We start from the raw sequence: 18,909 nt of genomic DNA on the forward strand, positions 1-18,909 counted from the left end.
ATGGTGTTACAGAACTGCAAGAGTGTTTCATCTCTCCCTTGAACACCTGGGCAATAGAAATTAAACCCGTAGATTTCTTTGCCCAATGTTAGCATTGCTGTTCTGCCAGAAACTGTAACAGGAACTGAGCCTTTATGCCTACATGGTAGCAATAACTATAGTTTTGTGCTAATAGCTTTATTGCTCATTTTTTTACCTAGAATTCAAGCCCTGTGCATGAGCCACCTGAAATCTGTACAGCAGAAATTATGTCAGATAATTGTGAACAATGTTTGAAAACAATGTTTGAAAAGTGCAAGTTTGATTCTTCATCTCTTCACATGTCGAAAACATAAGTAGTACTAAATTCATGTCAGTAGTCTAAATTTAAACTATTTAATTGCTTAGACTACAACACAGACTTATTTTAACAACAGTTAATTTTTCAGTATGCTCTTTTGAGTTCACAAGCAGTATGTGTTGTGCAGCAATTGTTTCTCACCACTGTAGTACAAAATAGTATTTCTAAAAAGAGCATGTTATTAACATCTATCAAAGTCTTCCCCAGTTTTTAACTTGAATGTGTGTCATGTTTATCCAAGCATGAGGTAATTTCTCTCTGCTCATCTCCAGTCAGGCATACAGCTCTTAGGTTCATCAAAATAAGCTCCTCGTGTGAAAAGAATGGTACATCTATGCGGTGAGTTGTGGATAGGTGTACGAGCAGTCAAACATCTGCCCCAAGCTGTCTGGAGACAGCAAGTTCTGATCTTAGAGGTGTTCTGCTTGATTAATAGGAAAGCCACGCAGCAAGTTAATGCCACCTACTGAAACTACGTTATTTGGAATGGAACCTGCTGGGTCGAGCTGGCATCATACGTAAGCAGAAAAAGCACTATTTTGGCTGCCAGGACAATATATATGTACATATATACTTAAGACAACAATAAAATTTGGTAGATGCAGGTGAAGACTTCATTGTAAATTTCAAAAAATTGTATGTGTTGGAACAATAATCAGATGTGTAGTCATTATTCAAATCCTGTCCATGATCACACAAATACACCAGCCATCCTATAAAGATTAAATGTCATCTCATCTAGTTGCTACAAAACTATACACAGTACCTTGCACTTGCTCATTAGGGATAGTGGCCAGGTTTCCTCCTAAATTCATGCAAGCTGTTCGTGCAGCATGCCAAGTGACACGTTCATCTTCTGTAGATCCAAATATTTTGTAACACTGAAACATGAACAAATTCTTTATATATTATCTTTACTCCAATATACCTCACAGATTGAAAACCACTGCTTTAAGCAAAGCAGGATGGAGAAAAAGCAGTAAAATAATGCATTTATATTAAAAAACACATTTAGCTTAAAATTAGCTTTTTGTGCTGGTCCTCGTTCTGTATAATTGAAAGTCTCAGGAAAGTGTTTTGTTCATCAAGACAAAGTAGATTTGATCTGAAATCCCTAGAAAATAAGCAAAAATCAACTTCTTATAGATAGTCAGCTAACAGTGGTAATTTAAGCATGAATGATATTAGTCTGCCTGTTTATTTATTTGACTCTACAAAGCATACCACATTAGTAAATTTAAGGAAGACAAAATGTATTCAGTACCAAAAAAAGCATTATGGTTTCCTTAAAAAACATCAAGATCAAAGTGTCAATACTTCAAGAGTTCTGTATAAAGTCTTCAGGAAATGCATATTAAAAGGTTTGATGAGTTGACTAGAGAATGACTTTCGCCAACAGCAACTGAATATGCTCATCTACCGCTTCATTACAAGCACCAAAAAAGCACCTTTCCTTCAAAACAGTGGACTAGCAAAAAAAGAAAAGCATGCAAGTGTCAACCAGCCCTCTGAAAAAAAAAAAAGTATTTTACTTCAATAATAAACAATGTTATTAAATAATTATCTTGTTTTCTACATAATTCTTTGCCAAATATCCAACATGTGCAGTATTTTTTATGGTACCTTATTATGAAAGGAAAGCCAAGTTGGACGACATCCTCTTGGAGTTGAAAATGTTGTTGGAGGAACAGTTGAATTAATGGAACTGTTGTGCCTCTCACATATGTAGGGATTTGGATAACCACAGTTTATATCATTCCAAAATCCTGAATGTAAGATAAGTGGGGAACTTTATGACACCACATCCAGAGCTGGTTAAATGGAAATCAGTTTCACTTATTGTTACACAAAGTGCTTTTAAAGTTGAAAGATAAGATCAAATCCTCAGATCCTCTCAGTTTATTATCATTTTATATCAGCATCTAGGATAAACATGTCACTTTATACACACTATGATTACAGAATGTTAAAAACTGTGTAGAACCAGGTACTAGAAATATCAGTTTTATAGTGGCACATTAGGCCAATTTTAATAAAAAATATAAAACAGTTGTATAGCAATCACAACCACAGACCTCTATCAGAAATTTCCCATGCCAGGCTTAAGGTAAACACAAGAGTACAAAACTATTGAGTTCTGAATATGATACTATGGTCTACTTCTATAAGATTTTGCAAAAGAACATAAAAAAAAAAGGGGGGAAAGTGTGCCTCTCAGAAGAAAAAAAAAGTTGTAACACAAGCACACAAACAATGAAATTCAGTAACAAACATACAAACTCACCTAAATTCTTATACATAACTACACAGTTTTCATCATTATTTGCAAAGTTAGGTTCATGTGGTGCCCATGCCAAATAACTCACTGGGGTGCCATCCATCCAGCTTAAGAAAAGAAATCCAACAAAACACTCATTTAACATACAAATAGAATTGCTTCCATGTTACAAAAAGTAATTCTGCAATATGTTTCACATAGCCATTCACAGCTTAAGGTGTACAAGGTTTTTTGACCAATTTGCCCCTTTGCTAATGCCACTAAACTTACTCCCTCTGCAAAGACGTAGGATATGTGCTGAAGCTGTGTTCACTCTGCACTCATGCAATATGCTGACACTTTTGCAACCAACAGGACAATACTCAAAATAATCATTCAAGCCAACATGAAAGCCAGACATCGTTTCAGCATGAGAGAACCCAGATGCTCACTATTACCCCCAAGTCATACCTTCCCTATGTCTATTACAGAGATAAGGTATTTTATTCTAACACTGGAAAAATGCTTGATCTTTCCCCCACACACAGAGGAAAAGGGGATGACAAACCACTTACAAGGAAATTCCTGTGACAAGGTGCCTTACCATAAGGTAAAGTACAAACATCAAAAAAGTTGTTCATCTATGCAGATTAAACAATAAATAACAAAACCACAACCAGGCAACCACACACTTAGGAGACATATTCCTATTGGACTGTAAGTGACGGAGGTGCTCAGGTTCGCCCTTCAGGCACATACACAAGGTACTTCACTTAAAAGTATATTCATCTTAGAGTCCCTACAAAAACAACGGAATGAGAGACACCTCATTTTCAGAAGGTGATCTGGCCCACCTAACATCCTAATAATCCTCTGGAAAGTCCTCATTGTCACTGAGGAACATATGGAGAACCAAGGACTACAAGGCATCTATCCAGGCACATCAAGACCCAGACTGAAGTGAATCCAGGCCTTAGTTAATGCTTTTATAGTCTTAAAAGAACAAGTCAAACTTTAGGGTATATGGAAATACTCTAGCTTCTTCTGGTGTCAAGGAGAAATTCCATTTACTTCATCTTCTACGTAGAAAACTTTCACCACTATCAATATGAAATACTTTTAAAAAAATTCTTGCATTAGCTGTATTTTATTGGAGTATGGACAAGGCAGACAACAGCTAAGGGCAAAATTCAGATCAAGGTTTTTTTCCTGATATAACCAAATACTGAAGAACAGAAGGGTGAGAATGCCTAACAGAAGAAATGAGATTTTTTTAAAAAGTAGATTAAATATAATGGCACATTGTGGTATATTTATTACAGAATACATTTTTTCAACCTTCATAATCAAAAAACACTAACTATGAAAAATCCACAGAATTCAGACGAAAAATACACTCATTGCCTTGACAGGCCACAATTTCATTCAAGTACTTCACTATTTTTGCTCTGCTGAGTAGATTTTTTTCTTTTAAAGCACAATGCAAGTTTGATGGTTCCAGTTGGCCTACCTTGTCCGTTGGTCAACACTCAGTTGTAAACCAATGAAATATGAATCCTCTTTGCCATTTTTCAAGATCTAGAATGTAAAGATTAAAATTGTACAGATGTTCTGGTTTTTTGTCATAGAAATCTGTTATGTTAATAATCATACTCCTTGCTAAAATGAAGGCACAGATCAATAAAAAGTAAGCGTTAAGATTTACCTGAGCACATTACCAGTTGCAGATAGATAAAATGTGGAGTAACTGTCACACTGAATAGGAAAAGCAGTTAATGATCCATTTAATGCTTACTGTGCTTATTTCAATATCAAATACCAAACCCAAATTGTCCTTGTCTCAGCTATGAAATAATCTAAAAAAAAGACTTGAATGTGTTCTTCATACTAATCTGGCTTAATGCTACTGTAATTTCCCTATCATAAAGCTTGTAAGAAGAACATCAGGGCAAAAAGGATTAGTGCCCATGCTCAGTTGCTTTGGATGATTTATTCCATAGTATTAATGATTTTTCTTACATATCGCCAGAGGAACTTTCTTTCACTTTCACTTTCAATGGTAGCAAGGTCTCCAAAGTTCCTTTTGCAGAACTCCCGACCTTTTTCCATAGGAACACTCTCTGTGCTGAAATAATATTGTTTGTCTTCACGTATAATCCACCCATCCTCAGTAGTCTGGTATTCTGCAAGATAAATGGTAAGCTAACTATATTGTTCTTGAGATACAACACATTCTCATTAGTAAAAATAAAAATGCTTTTAGACACATACATATACAAACAGTAATAGCAATAACACTTACTGGGTACAGGAGATTCTGTTGGTTCAGGCTTTACACTTGCCCCTGTAAGAAAAAATAAAATATTATGATTGCACACTTTCTGCTGTAAGAAAAAATATTTACTATGATTGATAGGCATGTTTTTCTATTGTCATTTAATTTTATGGTTAGCAATGGATTTAACACCAAAAACTAGAAGGAACTAAACTGGCTAAATCTCTTACTGTTGGTACACTACTCAATTTCAAATACATATTCTTGTTCCATGAGGCTCTACATATAAGCTATTCCTAATGTGCAAGGTATTACAAAATACCTTGAAATTTACCTGAATTAAGTAATTACTTCTGGTATTCACTGGGTGCATAAAAACTTACATCTCAAAGCATTAACTCTGTTAAGACAGTTCTGTATCTCTCTCTCTCTCCCTCCTTTCCTGAGGTCATTTATACATTAACTCCACCTTAAATCAGAGGCAGTAGGAATAAAGGCTGAGTTATCTTCTTCTGTGGTGCCCCAGATACTACAGAGTGAAGTTCTTTCAATCTGTCTCTGGTTAAGAATTTCTATCTGGATCTTAAACATTTCCCTAGAAAAAATCTCATTGTAAAAGATACCAAGAAATTAACTGGTCCTTTCTGAAAAGAAGACTTCAGGCTAAAGAATTCCCCTGTTTGTTCTTGCTATGGCATCACAGAGATGGCATCCTAGATGGCATCTTTAGCATCTCAGGAAAACAATTTCTAATATACGAGATCTCTGTCTTTATAGGTTTACCAATTTATTTTGTGCGAAAACACATTTCATCTCACAGATACTGGCATTTAATAAAAAATTCTCTGCCTACAAAATTATTTTACTAATATGAAGCACAGTTGGTACTTTATTGTCAATAACCTAATAGAGCATTTTGATTTTGCTCCCCCTCCTCCTAGTATAAGAATGGGGTAAAATGCTTAAATGAGCACTTTCTAAAATACTGAAACTTATATAGATGCAATGTTTGTGGAACTTAAGATTTCCCTAAATTATAAATTTTGTCTTGATGTCTTCAGAAAATAAAAAACATCCAAACTCAAATTTCAAGAGAACTTAGCAAGAAGCCAACATATTAATACAAAACCCAGTCAAAGCAAAATAAAGTATCTCAAAATAAGGCTCCATCTTGCAACTACAGATTCAATTAGTTGACAAAAAAGCACCTGAGCCAAATAAAGGAGGGCATTTTCACACAGAAAAATTAAATTGTGTGAACTGATTTGCTAACTATTTTCTAATACCTTGAAACTCAACTCAGAGAAAAAATTCCAAAATAGGATTTGTTGGAGAAGGTATGAATGAAAAGTCAAAAGTGAATGTGAATATTCGAAGTTACATTTCCTATTTTTCAAGTATCACAGTTCCCCTTCTGAAATCATAGAGAAAGATCAGTGAGAAGTCCCAGCAGGGCACCAAAGGTTCTATATCTTTAAATTAACTCAAGACATGGACATCCTTATGCTACTTTGATACTTCACATTCCACAGGGAATCATTTTGATAAAGAGGTTTGGAATTTTTTTATTTCTTAAAGTTAAGGAAAAAAATCAATAGAGAATCTTTTCTTACTATACTAGTACACAGAAGTAAGCTATACCTTTTCTTATCTGGCAAATCCATCCATACAGATAATCACAGTGCCTGTCATTCCAAAGCATGCTGGAGTCGCCACTGATCTCTGCACAAAGTTCAATTCCTTGATAATTATTGGGTTCTCCAAAACCCCAGTTTTCATACCTCACCTATGACAGAAAAGGTTTTGTGTAGATTTGATTATGGAGAGGGGGAGGAGACAACATCAAACCACAGACTTAAAACTTGTTCCTACTCTCAGCTGAAAAACAGATAAAATGAAATCAGAATCTCCCCATGCAAATGCTGATATTCCAAACTTTTTCTTCAGATTGCAACTGGATTGCAACTTAGATAAACATTGTTTCCCATCACACTTGGAAGAATACTCATGCTTTTATTAGGATCTAAATTCTGTAAAATTCATCTAATAACAATGATGGAGCATGCTACATGTTGATATTAAGTAAATATTCAGTATGAGTAAAGCAGTAGGACATTATTGAGACAAAACAAAAATGTTGTTTCTCAATACTAAAGACAGACTGTTTTACTCAAAAAAAATCGTTGCATTTATAAGAACATCCTTTTAGTCGACATTAATTTAATTTTCTTGTTGATTCAATGCACATTTTCTTATTAAAAATCAGTATATTTTAGCCAAGAAAATGAATCCATGAAATTGCTCTTCAAAAGCTTTCCTAAAGAGAGCATGAAACAGTACAGGGTTATAATTAAACCTAAAACTGTACAGAAACACATACACCACACATACTTGAGAAGCACAGGGAATTAAAAATAACAGCTGTGGAAAATTAAATAACTCACTGGAGATCCATCACTCCAAACAAAGCCATCATCAGGATTCAAGTAATATAAGCCTATCCAGAAATGCTGGTGGTAAAAGCCATTGTTCCTAAAAAAAACCCCAAAAATAATAAATGTCTCATTTATAAGAATTTTAAACATAAAACCAAAACTAATAAGGGCATTAAAATAGTTTTAATAATCTATCATTCACAACAATTAATAAGCTTCTCTAACACTTAAAGTTGTTAGAAACAATAACAACCAGGGTGGAAATTAATTAAAATGCAACCACTTCTACCTGTTATCACTACACATTAACTCAGACAGATTGAAATACTGACCAAGAAAATGTCCAGATCCAATCCAACTCCTGAAAATAAGGTGGCTTAATGCTTTTGTATAATGACTCAATAGCTACTCTTGCTCCACTGATCAACCCTCCATTTTCTCTGTAAAGGCACTCACAGTTTCCAAACACAAAGTTACTTGCTGTAGTTAAATCACATTTTTAAAATAGCACCTTAAGTTAATTATTGGCTGCAAGTAGACAGACTTTAGTGATTTCACTGAATTTATTGAGTCCATTTGTGGTAATGTAGCATCTGAGACTTCTTCCTTACTACGAGTACACAGCTGGGATTCTAGTACGGTTGTAGCATTTTGCAAGGCTGCCTTGTTTCAGTCTTGCTTCCTAGTTAGGGAAGGATGTACAAGTTTATTAAGCCCAATCTATTCAGGTCATATTGCAAGTGTTACTTTTTTAAGAGTATTTGATCTCGTTCTGAAATCTCACATCTGCTTTTCACAGTTCAGGGACCCACTAACCTTATTTATATTCCCTGTGTAGGAAAAAATTAATCTGAAGTTGTTTCTGCTTTCTGATTATTTCATAACAATGGTCATAAAAATTACAAACTATTGAACAGATTTATATCATGACTGCTACCCTATTTGTACACTTTCTTATGTGAAAACAAATGGCACCTGTGGCAATTTTATAATATACCCAAATCCAGAGTAAATATTTTTACATCAGATTATGAACGTTGCTTCAACTAGATATCTTGCTAATCTCATTTTACCATTTGCTTCTGGGATGATTGCCACTAGTCATACAACTTCTGCTACTTCATCAGCTCTGCTTTTTTGCTAGGTGTTTGATAATTAATCCAGACTGGCTTATACTGAAGTAAAAACATACACCAAAAATAAAATATTTCAGAAAGATCAAAAGGCGGATGCATGATCACACCACAGATACTCACGCAATAGATTGCCGAATCACATACTGGTCTTCTTTACCACTAATGGAGGCCAGATCTCCTCCTACACCTCGACAAAACTCTTGAGATTCAAGCCATGTTTTCTTTTGCTCTCCTCTTGAAAAAGGCTAAAGAAAGCATTTTGCAATCAGACAAAATAGACCATATAGATCACAAGATCAAGAAATATCAGGTACCCAAAACCGATCCATTTACACTTGTTCTGTGGGGATTACAGAAACGTTGAATATAAGATTTATTAGTGTTCACCTCTGTGAAACACAGGCGTAGTATGAGAGTCTTTAAGCCAAGCTAGCAAACTGCATTGCTGTCAGGAGTATCTGTTGCAAGACAACAACTAGGAGAAAGGCACTTTTAATCTTAAAAGAATAGGAAATTCAGTCATGAAAGAATGAGAAATTAAGATCGGAAGATCAGACCTGAGGATAAGACTTTAACAGACTAAACAAAACCATAAGCATTTCAATAGAAGGGAACAAGACATCTACATATAATCTGTAAAAATTATTCTGAAACAGTAAGACTTATGTATACCAGTTTTTATTGCATGCATGTTCGGCAAACAGAAGCTACCTTAATGCAGAAATAAGCAACATACTCACTTTGAAACAGAAGCTAATACGATTGTTTGAGTCCCAACCTTCTGGACACTGGGGAATGGGAGTTGTGGTAGGAACAGGTGGAGGTGTCACTCCCTCTGCCCACATTTTGCACAGGAACTTTGCCTTTTCTTCACATTTTATTACATCCCATAATCCACCTGCAATTCCAGTCCTCATGGCAACGCAGCCTGGCTTTCTTCCTGATTGTAAACAGATGTACAAAAGCAACAGTTAGGGGATCATGAAAATTTTAAAAACTTCATATTCTATCCTGATGGACATTAAGTCTTTGTAGACAGTCAAAAATGTTTCAAGTGTCAGAGTGGGTCCAGAGGAGGGCCATGAAAATCATCAGAGGGCTGGAGCACCTCCCCTGTGAAGAAAAGCTGAGAGGGTTGAGGTTGTTCAGCCTGGAGAAGAGAAGGCTCCAGGGAGACCTTATCACAGCCTTTCAACATATAGAGGGGGCTTGTAAGAAAGAGTGAAAGACACTTTTTACCAGGGCCTGTAGTGACAGGACAAGGAGTAATGGTTTTAAAACGAAAGAGAGTAGGTTTAGATTAGACATAAGGAAGACTTTTTTTTTGCAGTGAGGGTGGTGAAACACTGGAACAGGTGCCCCAGAGAAGTGGTGGATGCCTCATCATTGGAAATGTTCAAGGTCAGGCTGAACGAGGCTTTAAGCCATCTGATCTAGTGCAAGATGTTCCTTCTTATGGTAGTGGGGGGACACTAGACGATCTTTAAATGTCCCTTCCAACTCAAACCATTCTGTGATTCTACGGTTCTGGGTCATGAAGAAAAAAAAAAACAAAAATGAAAAAAAAAAAAATCTGTGGTTCATCCATTTCTGAGATACTGAATTGTGCCTCACATCAAATCATCTCCAGTGTCTGAGTCTCGCAACATCATAACCTGCGATCCAACAAATTCTCCCCTAAAATGGAAGACATAGTTAGAGCTAGTTTGTCAAACTTCTCTAATTTGACTATGATTTTAAAAAATTAACTTGCTATCCAGGCCTAGTAGTCAGATACATTTGAGAGTAATTATTCATTATACCATCAAGTGAGGGCTAAGGAACGAAGTAAAAAAAAAACAAGTAGTGAGCAATACATTTTGGGCACTGGACTCATTAAACAGTACAGAGCCATACTTACCAGGCATTTCAGAATTCCAGTGTGTAAATAAGACAGATTCACCATTAGCCCACTTGAATGTTCCCTTTTCTTCTACATCAGAAAGTCCAATCCAAAAGTATCGTTCTGTTCTCAGCCCAATCAGGCTAGTCAGATAGGCTTGTTCATATCTGTTCAAAAGAACATAACTGTTAATTTAATACTGTTAAATTTATTTTTTAAAGTTGTAAAAGGCTTGTTATTTTCTCGGAATTACCACTGTATCTTCTTGAAAGCATAGTTTGGATGGATTTACCTGAACAAAGCACATAAAAAAACATTACAGAGTAGATATTTTGTAAGTTTCAATACCAGAGTATTCTGCCTTCTCTTTGGATGTCCAATAAAGAAAGTGACATAATCATGGACTGACATGAAATTGATAGGAAAGAAGAAACCTGACATGACTTATGTGTTATACCACTCTATTTTTTGAGTTTCTAGTACCCTTGTGTTTTAATGACTTCTTGTTTCAGGCAAATCCAAAGCTGGAAAAGGAACCTCAGCATTATTGAAGAAATATACAAAAGCAGAGGCTAGAGTAGTGTGATGCTAAATTATCAAACTAAGGAACACTACAAATTTGATCCAATGATCATGTAAGAAAAGTTATGTTTGCTAAAGAAACCTATGTAAAGGTAAAGCCTCTCATAGCTCATTATGGTGTTTAAACAAACAACTCTTAAGAAATAAAAAAAAAATGGAAAATGGAAAGTTGGATTTTCAGGTACCAAGCACTTCTGTCATAATTTAAGTTCTTATTTAATTTTTTTAAAAGTAGCTCAATTTTGAGAAGACCAGATAGAGGAAAATTATATCCTCTTGCTCATTTGAACTACCTTTTGAAAGGAATTCAGAGCCATATCTTTTCATATAATAATCAAAATCGGATTCTGCATCCCTCACTCAAGTAAAACCTATCCCTCAAGCCACTACAATCAAGGAAATAGAAAACATAATTCTCTTTTTTTTCCTTGACATAACCATCTATATCAATACTGATTTCACAGCCATCACCTATTTTTACTATAAACTGAATTCTTGGATTTGAACATACAGGCAAAAACTGTGAGAAGTTCTGTATCTACAGATAGCTGTCCCCTCAAGCAAGATTTTGTCCAGATTAGAGTCTTTATTTGGATATTCAGATGACGCTAGATGTTAAATCCTCATGTGATCACCTCATGCAAGTAGACTTTTACATACCTGTCTTCAATAGTGGCTAAAAAGGCCTGATGCCTTCCACAGGTTTGATTTGCTTGATAAAATGATACAAATGTATTTCCAATGAAGTAACAATAAAAACCATGTCTTTTCCAACCCTGTCAAAATAAACATTAAGTGATCATGTGTTGCAGCTTTTCTAAACTTGTTTTTAAAAAAAATCAACAAAAAACAAACCAAAACTGATTTATACCACTGTCAGCTAAACATTAGACAAAGGAAGAAGCAAACTGAAAAATCCAAATTAGACACAAGCAGCATCAAAGCTTTTTAAAATTTTGTGTCATAAAACAATTTTTCACATATAATGAATTTTTAATCAGTGCATTCCATTTACAAAAGTGTGAGAGGCTTTGCTGTGCACCTTTAGTGCTCAGCGTAGGATTATAACTAGCACACAGGCATTCTGCAGTCAAGAGAATGGTCTTGAGAAGCAAATTTCATCTTGGCTTTTCAGAAAGGGAATACTATCTCAAACAAGTTTGTTTATTATTAACTAACATTAACACTCTTCTAATGTTTTTTCATTCAAACGTCATTAACTCAGGAATATGCTTACAGAGGAAGAGTTTGCTGTGACAAGCCACGATTCACACAAATTTTCTTCTGATGGTTTTCAATGTCTCACCTATGAGAGACTTTTTTCTAGGAGCATGCACTTAGTTCTCTAAGCAAGGATAACATCCATAAGCATTAGGATCCCTTTATCTTCCCCATCAGTTGAATATTTGTAAGGTTCCCAGGTACTCTTTTGCAAATACCGGGAACAAACATCAAAGACTTGCTCTGCAGCTGTGTAAAGCAGACTTGGGAGAAAAGGCAATTTCTTCATGGAAGACAAAGACCTAGTAAGATTCCCTATGACATAACAAATTACAGTAGGTTTTCTGGAATTACTGAGTGTTATGTTACCAGAAGGCAAGCATTACCAAATAAACAACAGATTCACTGGCAGTTCAGAAGGAGCACAATGGATTCATGTTGCTCAGACACTCATAACAAATTTTTCAAAGTAGAGAGCACTGCCAGAGACCACAGCAAAGCCTTGAGAATAGTACATAGACAAGCACACCCTTCCTGTTGTGAATAATTTTGAAGAAAATTGTAGGCAGAGCTGAAGAGCAACTGCTGGTACAGGCAAATTCCTTAGGAAGGCTTGAATGCCAATCAAGGAAAAATGGCCTGCTGTAGGGATCACAGGTTGAGTTTTTGTTTAAGTTCTGGAAAAAGAAAGCCAGCATCAAGAGTTAAATGACAGTCAGAGCCTGGATTTATTCATATGTATCACCTATCCCATCTCCCATAGAAATGAGTAGGCCAGCTGTTCTGATGATGACAACACAGAACCCATTTTTCCTGTTTTGTCTGTCACCTAGGTGGCATTTTCTCCTTTGAATCATTCCTAGCAGCCTATTCAGATCAGATTGCTTTTTCCTCACTTACTCTCTGGCAGCCCATGTCAATAGTTTCCTCTTCTGCAGGAGCTTCTGACATGGGTTTCCTTTTACAGATGTAGCCAATTTTCTTTTCACAAGAATGGTCTGCCCAATATCCATCCTGAACATAAGAATAGAACATCACAGTCAAGTGGGATTTTGTCTTCAAAACAGATGCTTTATGCTTTTAAGTATTTAATTCTTTTTTTTTTGCTAGCTTTAAAAGAAGCAAAATCTACATCTAAGTTCAGTCCTTAATTCCAACCTTATTCCAATCTCACTTCTACTGGGGCTGATGCAAGACTGACTTACACTTTCTTTGATGATCTACCCTTCTGGAAAGTGAATCCTTGGAGGTAACAGCAATACAAAATCTTTACAAAGACTACTGATCTAATAAGCATGCAGGAGAAAAGGGAGATGCCATCTCTCCTTGCAGAAATCCAGTTGCAACAGAAAAAAAAACCAGAAGCCTACATTCCTTAGTCAATACTTATATAAAATTTTGAAGATGCAAAAAAGTTCCTTATCAAAGTGAGAATAACATTGTTACTCCTCATACTACAGATTCTCAGAAGAAAAAATGACATTCAGTGGGAGCCATACTGAAAATGAGGACCCTCACACCATGTTCCCCCTATATTTTACATGCATTTTGGTTCAACAGATGAACTAAGGTATTGTGAGAGGAAGAGAAAACCCCTGTGCAAAGCACTCTCTCACCTATGCCTTGAAGATTCCAATTTGTAGAAGTAAAATCATAGTGGCTGGTGGCAATTTCTTTCTCTTTTTTGTCCTTTTTTTTTTTTCTTCCCCACCCCCCAGAAGTGTAAAATAATCACCATGGTAATACACAGGCCCTTCTGCCACAATATGCAAAGTCCTCAAGAGCCTCAACAAACCTCACTGCCAGCAAAAACTCTCCCAAAGCTCAACACTACTGCCTACGACAATTAAGAACCCTACCATGCTGAGCTGATGCTTGTGTCTTCTCTGTCCTATGTGGACCACAAGGCAAGTCCATTGGTGGCTGTCTCACCATCTCCTACCATTTCTTTCTCAATCTCAGTAGGCTGGTAGGCATTTCAAGTAACCACCCAAAACTCTGACTTTCTCAGCTTGTAAGAAATCAGCACAACATTTACAACCTTTAGACTTCTTCAACACAGGAAAACTCTGAAGCTCTGGCTCACTAGCTGCAGGAAGATCCTTTGCTGTCTTCCCACAAATGTGTCCTCAGTGGGAAATTCATGCAGTAATTTCTAGAGACTTCTTGCCATGTCATACGAGCTGCCTTTTGCAAATATCTCTCTGTTCTCCTACTTCCTCGTTAACTAAACCCAAACACTTCCTTTGAATAGAAGGTGGTGTCATAGACAGGGGCAGGTCTTGTTTCATAAAAATAAATGACAGGTTCAGATTACTTCAGCTAAGAAATGAGCAACCCAAAATAATCAGCAATGGAACCATACAGATACTTAGGTAGACAAACCTTAACAAAAAAAAACCCAGGGAAATTCAACTTATAATTATGCTTTGTTTGGTCAGTTAACGGCTGATCCCAAGAGATACTGGACTAGTGCAACTTCCATGGAATCTGAAGTTACTTCTCCTACTAAGATCAACTACTTAATAGATATGTATTTTTTGAAGAGTTCAGAAGAACCCACAATAAAACTATCTTTCCACACAAAAGTCATATATATGAAAAGTACATATATAACTAAAATGTGTTGTGTTTTTTTAAATCTATAACTCTCATACTAGAAATTACTGACTTGTGAACCAAGGGAAAAACCTGGTCTGATGTAACTATCAAGCCCTTAAAATTTAGCCTTGAAAGAAACATTTACTAGTCTGAATTACTACTTGGTATAGAACGTAAAAGTCTTCCCATCAAAAAGAATGGTAGAAAACTCAAGTATAGCATATGTCAACAGCTATCCTTTCAAAATGTGAAAAAATGTTTAGTTCTCCTCTTCAGTTTATAAGTGCACTCACCAAAAGTCCAAGCCTCAAGTTTTAATTTTGCAAAATAAGAAAATGCCTTTGGTATCGGTAAATACCTCCTGATAAAACAGGTAAACCCTGAAGGAGGTGGTAAGTTTAATATTTTTAATTAGCACAAAGAGGAAAAATACCATTTTGCAACATCAAAGACTGACTTTTATACCAGGTATTATCTCAGTTCCTGTAGTACACCTAGGTCATCAATCATTAAAGGCAGCCTTTTCAAATCAGCCTTTTCATGGGAGGTACACTCAGTACAGGCTTCCACTAATGCCATTGCTAACTGCTTTTCTCATGGCTCTTCACATGCAGTGCCAATACAAGCAAAACACCTAATCCACCTAGACTCGAGATTTATAACTTTGCCTAGAAAAAGAAAATGAAGGTTTCTATTTTCTTCTAAAGACAGTATTAAGTAGGTGTATATCCCATATTCAGCCAAAGCTGAAAAAATCAAAACATATCCACAATGTCTTTGTAGCTTCCTGAGGAAAAGCATGTATGTGTTCACGTGCTTCACAGTTTAAGTAAAAGTTTCTTCCAAAAAGCCCACATGCACAATCTGAAATCCAGAAATATGGATCTCGGGGGGCAGTTGCCTTCAAGGAAAGCTACCACTTGCCTGCTTCTCAGGGAAGACCAAAAAAAAAAAAAACCACTTTCTGGCAATTTGAACAGAGATACTTCCTCAAGAATTAACACCTACAAGACTCTGAAATAGGCTGTATCAAACAGTAACAACCCCTACTTTTGTGCTCCTGAACAGAAAAAAGTCCAAATGATAAATGAAATTACAAGACAATTAAGTCTATAACTACATGACTTTACCTTTCCCTTCATAACAACACAGTCCTCTTGCCTGTTGTTTGCATGAGTGGGTTCTCCACGAAGCCACTTGGTGTAGGTGACAGGTGTCCCATCGCTCCATTCAAAATACATCTGAACCTTGAGGTCATTCAACCCAATCCACAGCTCATCAGCTGGCTCTAAAACATACGATTAACAAGGTTGAAAACAGTCCTTTTATATGATGTGAACTTTTTTCTTCATGGAACAGAAAATAATTTATACTCAGGAAGTTTAAAAGGCAATCACAGGAAATTAAGGGTCCCTGCTCCACAAAGAGGGCAGACTTTTCCTCATTTACCCACTCCAGTTGTCAGGAAAGGCCACTCACTGTGGTGGCAATACTATAAGACTGTTTAACTTTGTATAAAACAGCCAAAATACTCTCTTTGCTGAATTATGTTGCAACGCAGCTAGGCTTATTCTTTTTTTCCAGCTCAAAACTCTTGTAACAAGATATAAATAATAATCTAAATAAAATGCTACCTCCCCTTTTCCTCCTATCTTTAATATAGTGGAGAAAGAAGTGCCCTCTTTTCTAATACTCAGATACCCGGTGTTGTCTTTTAGAGCTGACAACCAGAGTACTTGAAAGTTCTACCATTACATGTGTTCCTACATTTTATTTCATTTCAGAGCATAACGAAATGTATGTAGTTGTTGGATTTTTTCAGTCTACAGTTAATGGAGTTAACTGCTGGTTTTTGGCTGGAAGGAAAGTGCAGGACTCATCAAGTATGTCACTTTACAGCAGCTGTTTCTTAGAAGTTTGCTTGTCTGTGCTTAAAATCCTCCACTCTAACACATTGCTACTACAATGTTCATATCTAGTTTTGTTATGAATAAACTACTTGATAAGGAGGATTAAAAATTTGGGCATTTATAACCAGCCTGAACTCCATCATAATCAAAGGATATTCCTCTCTAGACCTGATTTTATTATTTTGTTCAGTGCAACTGGCATTTTTAAATTGCTATTTAATCATTTATTTATAGTCTGTCATGCAGCCTGTGCTAAAGGCAGCAGGTGTTTCCTTTTGTCCACAGCACTATGATTCAGATCTCCCTGACCAACCACATGAATAGCCCTTTCCTCAGATCGCAGTCTTTCCAAGCAGAGTATGAACTACTTGGTCGCTAGAACTTACTCATTAGGAGTATTTGTCATCAATGATAGGGAGACTACTTTTTAACAGTTTTTTTCCACCACTTATGACCTTGCATTTCTACAACCCATCTACAGCACTCAAAGGTTTTTCCTGTTCAGTTTGTTACCATATTTTCTGCCTTCTTCCATGAGTCTTCCTCTAACACCCTCTATCCAGACTGACCACAGTCAATCTGACAATAAAATCACCCATGCAAACTAAAAATGGGATTGTGAGAACACCCAAAAAGACATCAGCTCAATGGAACTGGAACTGTTTCTTTTCTGTTGCTGCTGTCACTAGCAACAGAAGTGCCTGTAAAACAGTTAAAAGTCATCGCCCCCAAGGCAATCCTTTCTGATTAACACATTTCAGGTGTAGGATTTCCTAGATACCCCACAACTTAAAACTCTCATGTGACATTTCTCCCATCTGCTAGTTACAGGAAGATGGAGGCTTCCCATTTTGACCAATCAAACTGCTGCAAAAATCACCCTCTGAGCTTGTAACTTTAATGGAATCAACTCTCTCTCCTTTCTCTTTCCCTCCCTTGTCTCTCCCATCTATATTATACCTAAGTATGATCAGCCCTCATAGCTCATTCATACTGTCCTTACATCTCTCCTCCAATAGGAAGGGCTCAGATTCACAGGACATCAGGCTCCCTTTTCAAACACGGATCTTTACATCTTCTTCCAGACTGCTTTTCTTGTTCAAAAGTCCCCCAACATAACATCACAATAAACTCTCTTCTGCTACCAAAACTGAAACCTGTTTCAGTTCCACGGCTCATCATGCTGTCGTTCCCTCCTTAGCTACAGCCATCCATGCTCTCTAATTTCTTTATTTAGTTATCCATTAAAACCTATCTGTGTTTATTGAGCACCTAGCACAGGAGAGGCCTCATCCATGGCCAGAGCTCCTACTCTGGTGGGCTCACACCAAGGTAATACAAACAATAAAGAGCATTACTCAAGAAAATTATTACATCAAAGTCATCTAAATAAGCCATGCAAATCAGAAATGGCCAAGAGCAATTCCTGACTCTATGGAGCCTCTTCCTACATAACATTTTCTCCTCTGAAGAAGAAATGCTGTCACAGAGTTTTGCAATCACCTCTAAAGCTGGGTGACTAAATACCAAGATTTTTTTTTCCCCAGCCACTTGTAAATAAGCTGTTTCCCACTCCCTCAGACGTGCACTGGGCCATGTTTGTGCCATATCACATGCTGGACTTCTCTGTAAACACCCAAACTGCACTCCTTTACTCCTCTTCATGTTCCTCTCTAAAGTTCTCCTTTCCAGGTGATGCCAACGAAAGCACAGCTACTATGACAATACTCTTCTCATTGTATCCCATCTTCTTTTGTTTTATCATGGGACTGTGAATTGTTTGGCATAAAGACAGACTTTCGTTCTTTCTGTACAGCACTTACTTCAGCAGAGTTCTGATGCAAACAAGATTTTCTAGGCACTGTAATACATGGTGTTTTCATCTCAGTGGTGAACAAGGGTAACCTGATACTGTCAGAAACTGCCTTAAAAGGCTTCCTTAGTTGTTCCAATTTTATTCCTCTGAAAAGAATGTTTTCAAAATAGTTTGTTGCAATGAGTGTGACATACGTGAGATGCCTGGTTTCCTTCAGGTCTATTAGCCTCTCAGAAACATTCACTTTTACAAAAACAGTGGAGTGCTGTCAGTTCAGGAAAGGTCTTTGGAGAAGGCTTTAAACTATGAAATAATCTACTTACCAAGAGTAAGGTGAAAATACAACTAATTTCCTTTAGAGCCTAACTTCTTTCAAATGTCCTAATGTTTCATAAAGAGGTCCCATCTTTCCTAATATCTCCCTTGAAAGAGTAAAAGTTTCATACTGTTCATA

The 18,909-nt window shown here is 36.5% G+C and overlaps 1 protein-coding gene across 2 annotated transcripts in view; it reads right to left on the reverse strand.

The window, feature by feature from the left end:
- The window catches only part of LOC104481003 (mannose receptor C-type 1), a 58,848-nt gene that overhangs the window by 14,860 nt on the left and 25,079 nt on the right, over window positions 1-18,909 (reverse strand). For both annotated transcript variants that reach the window (XM_086742203.1, XM_010122083.2), the window contains exons 8-21: window positions 15,860-16,017; window positions 13,029-13,142; window positions 11,568-11,683; window positions 10,344-10,492; window positions 9,184-9,383; window positions 8,564-8,688; window positions 7,317-7,404; window positions 6,514-6,658; window positions 4,900-4,941; window positions 4,617-4,780; window positions 4,108-4,175; window positions 2,625-2,725; window positions 1,964-2,106; window positions 1,107-1,221 (exon numbers count right to left, since the gene is read on the reverse strand). In XM_086742203.1, coding sequence (XP_086598329.1) covers window positions 1,107-1,221; window positions 1,964-2,106; window positions 2,625-2,725; window positions 4,108-4,175; window positions 4,617-4,780; window positions 4,900-4,941; window positions 6,514-6,658; window positions 7,317-7,404; window positions 8,564-8,688; window positions 9,184-9,383; window positions 10,344-10,492; window positions 11,568-11,683; window positions 13,029-13,142; window positions 15,860-16,017 — 1,728 coding nt within the window. The remainder of the gene's footprint in view (window positions 1-1,106; window positions 1,222-1,963; window positions 2,107-2,624; window positions 2,726-4,107; window positions 4,176-4,616; window positions 4,781-4,899; window positions 4,942-6,513; window positions 6,659-7,316; window positions 7,405-8,563; window positions 8,689-9,183; window positions 9,384-10,343; window positions 10,493-11,567; window positions 11,684-13,028; window positions 13,143-15,859; window positions 16,018-18,909) is intronic.

This window comes from Chlamydotis macqueenii, chromosome 2 (assembly GCF_036417535.1).
Source record: "Chlamydotis macqueenii isolate bChlMac1 chromosome 2, bChlMac1.mat, whole genome shotgun sequence".
Classification (NCBI taxonomy): Eukaryota; Metazoa; Chordata; class Aves; order Otidiformes; family Otididae; genus Chlamydotis; species Chlamydotis macqueenii.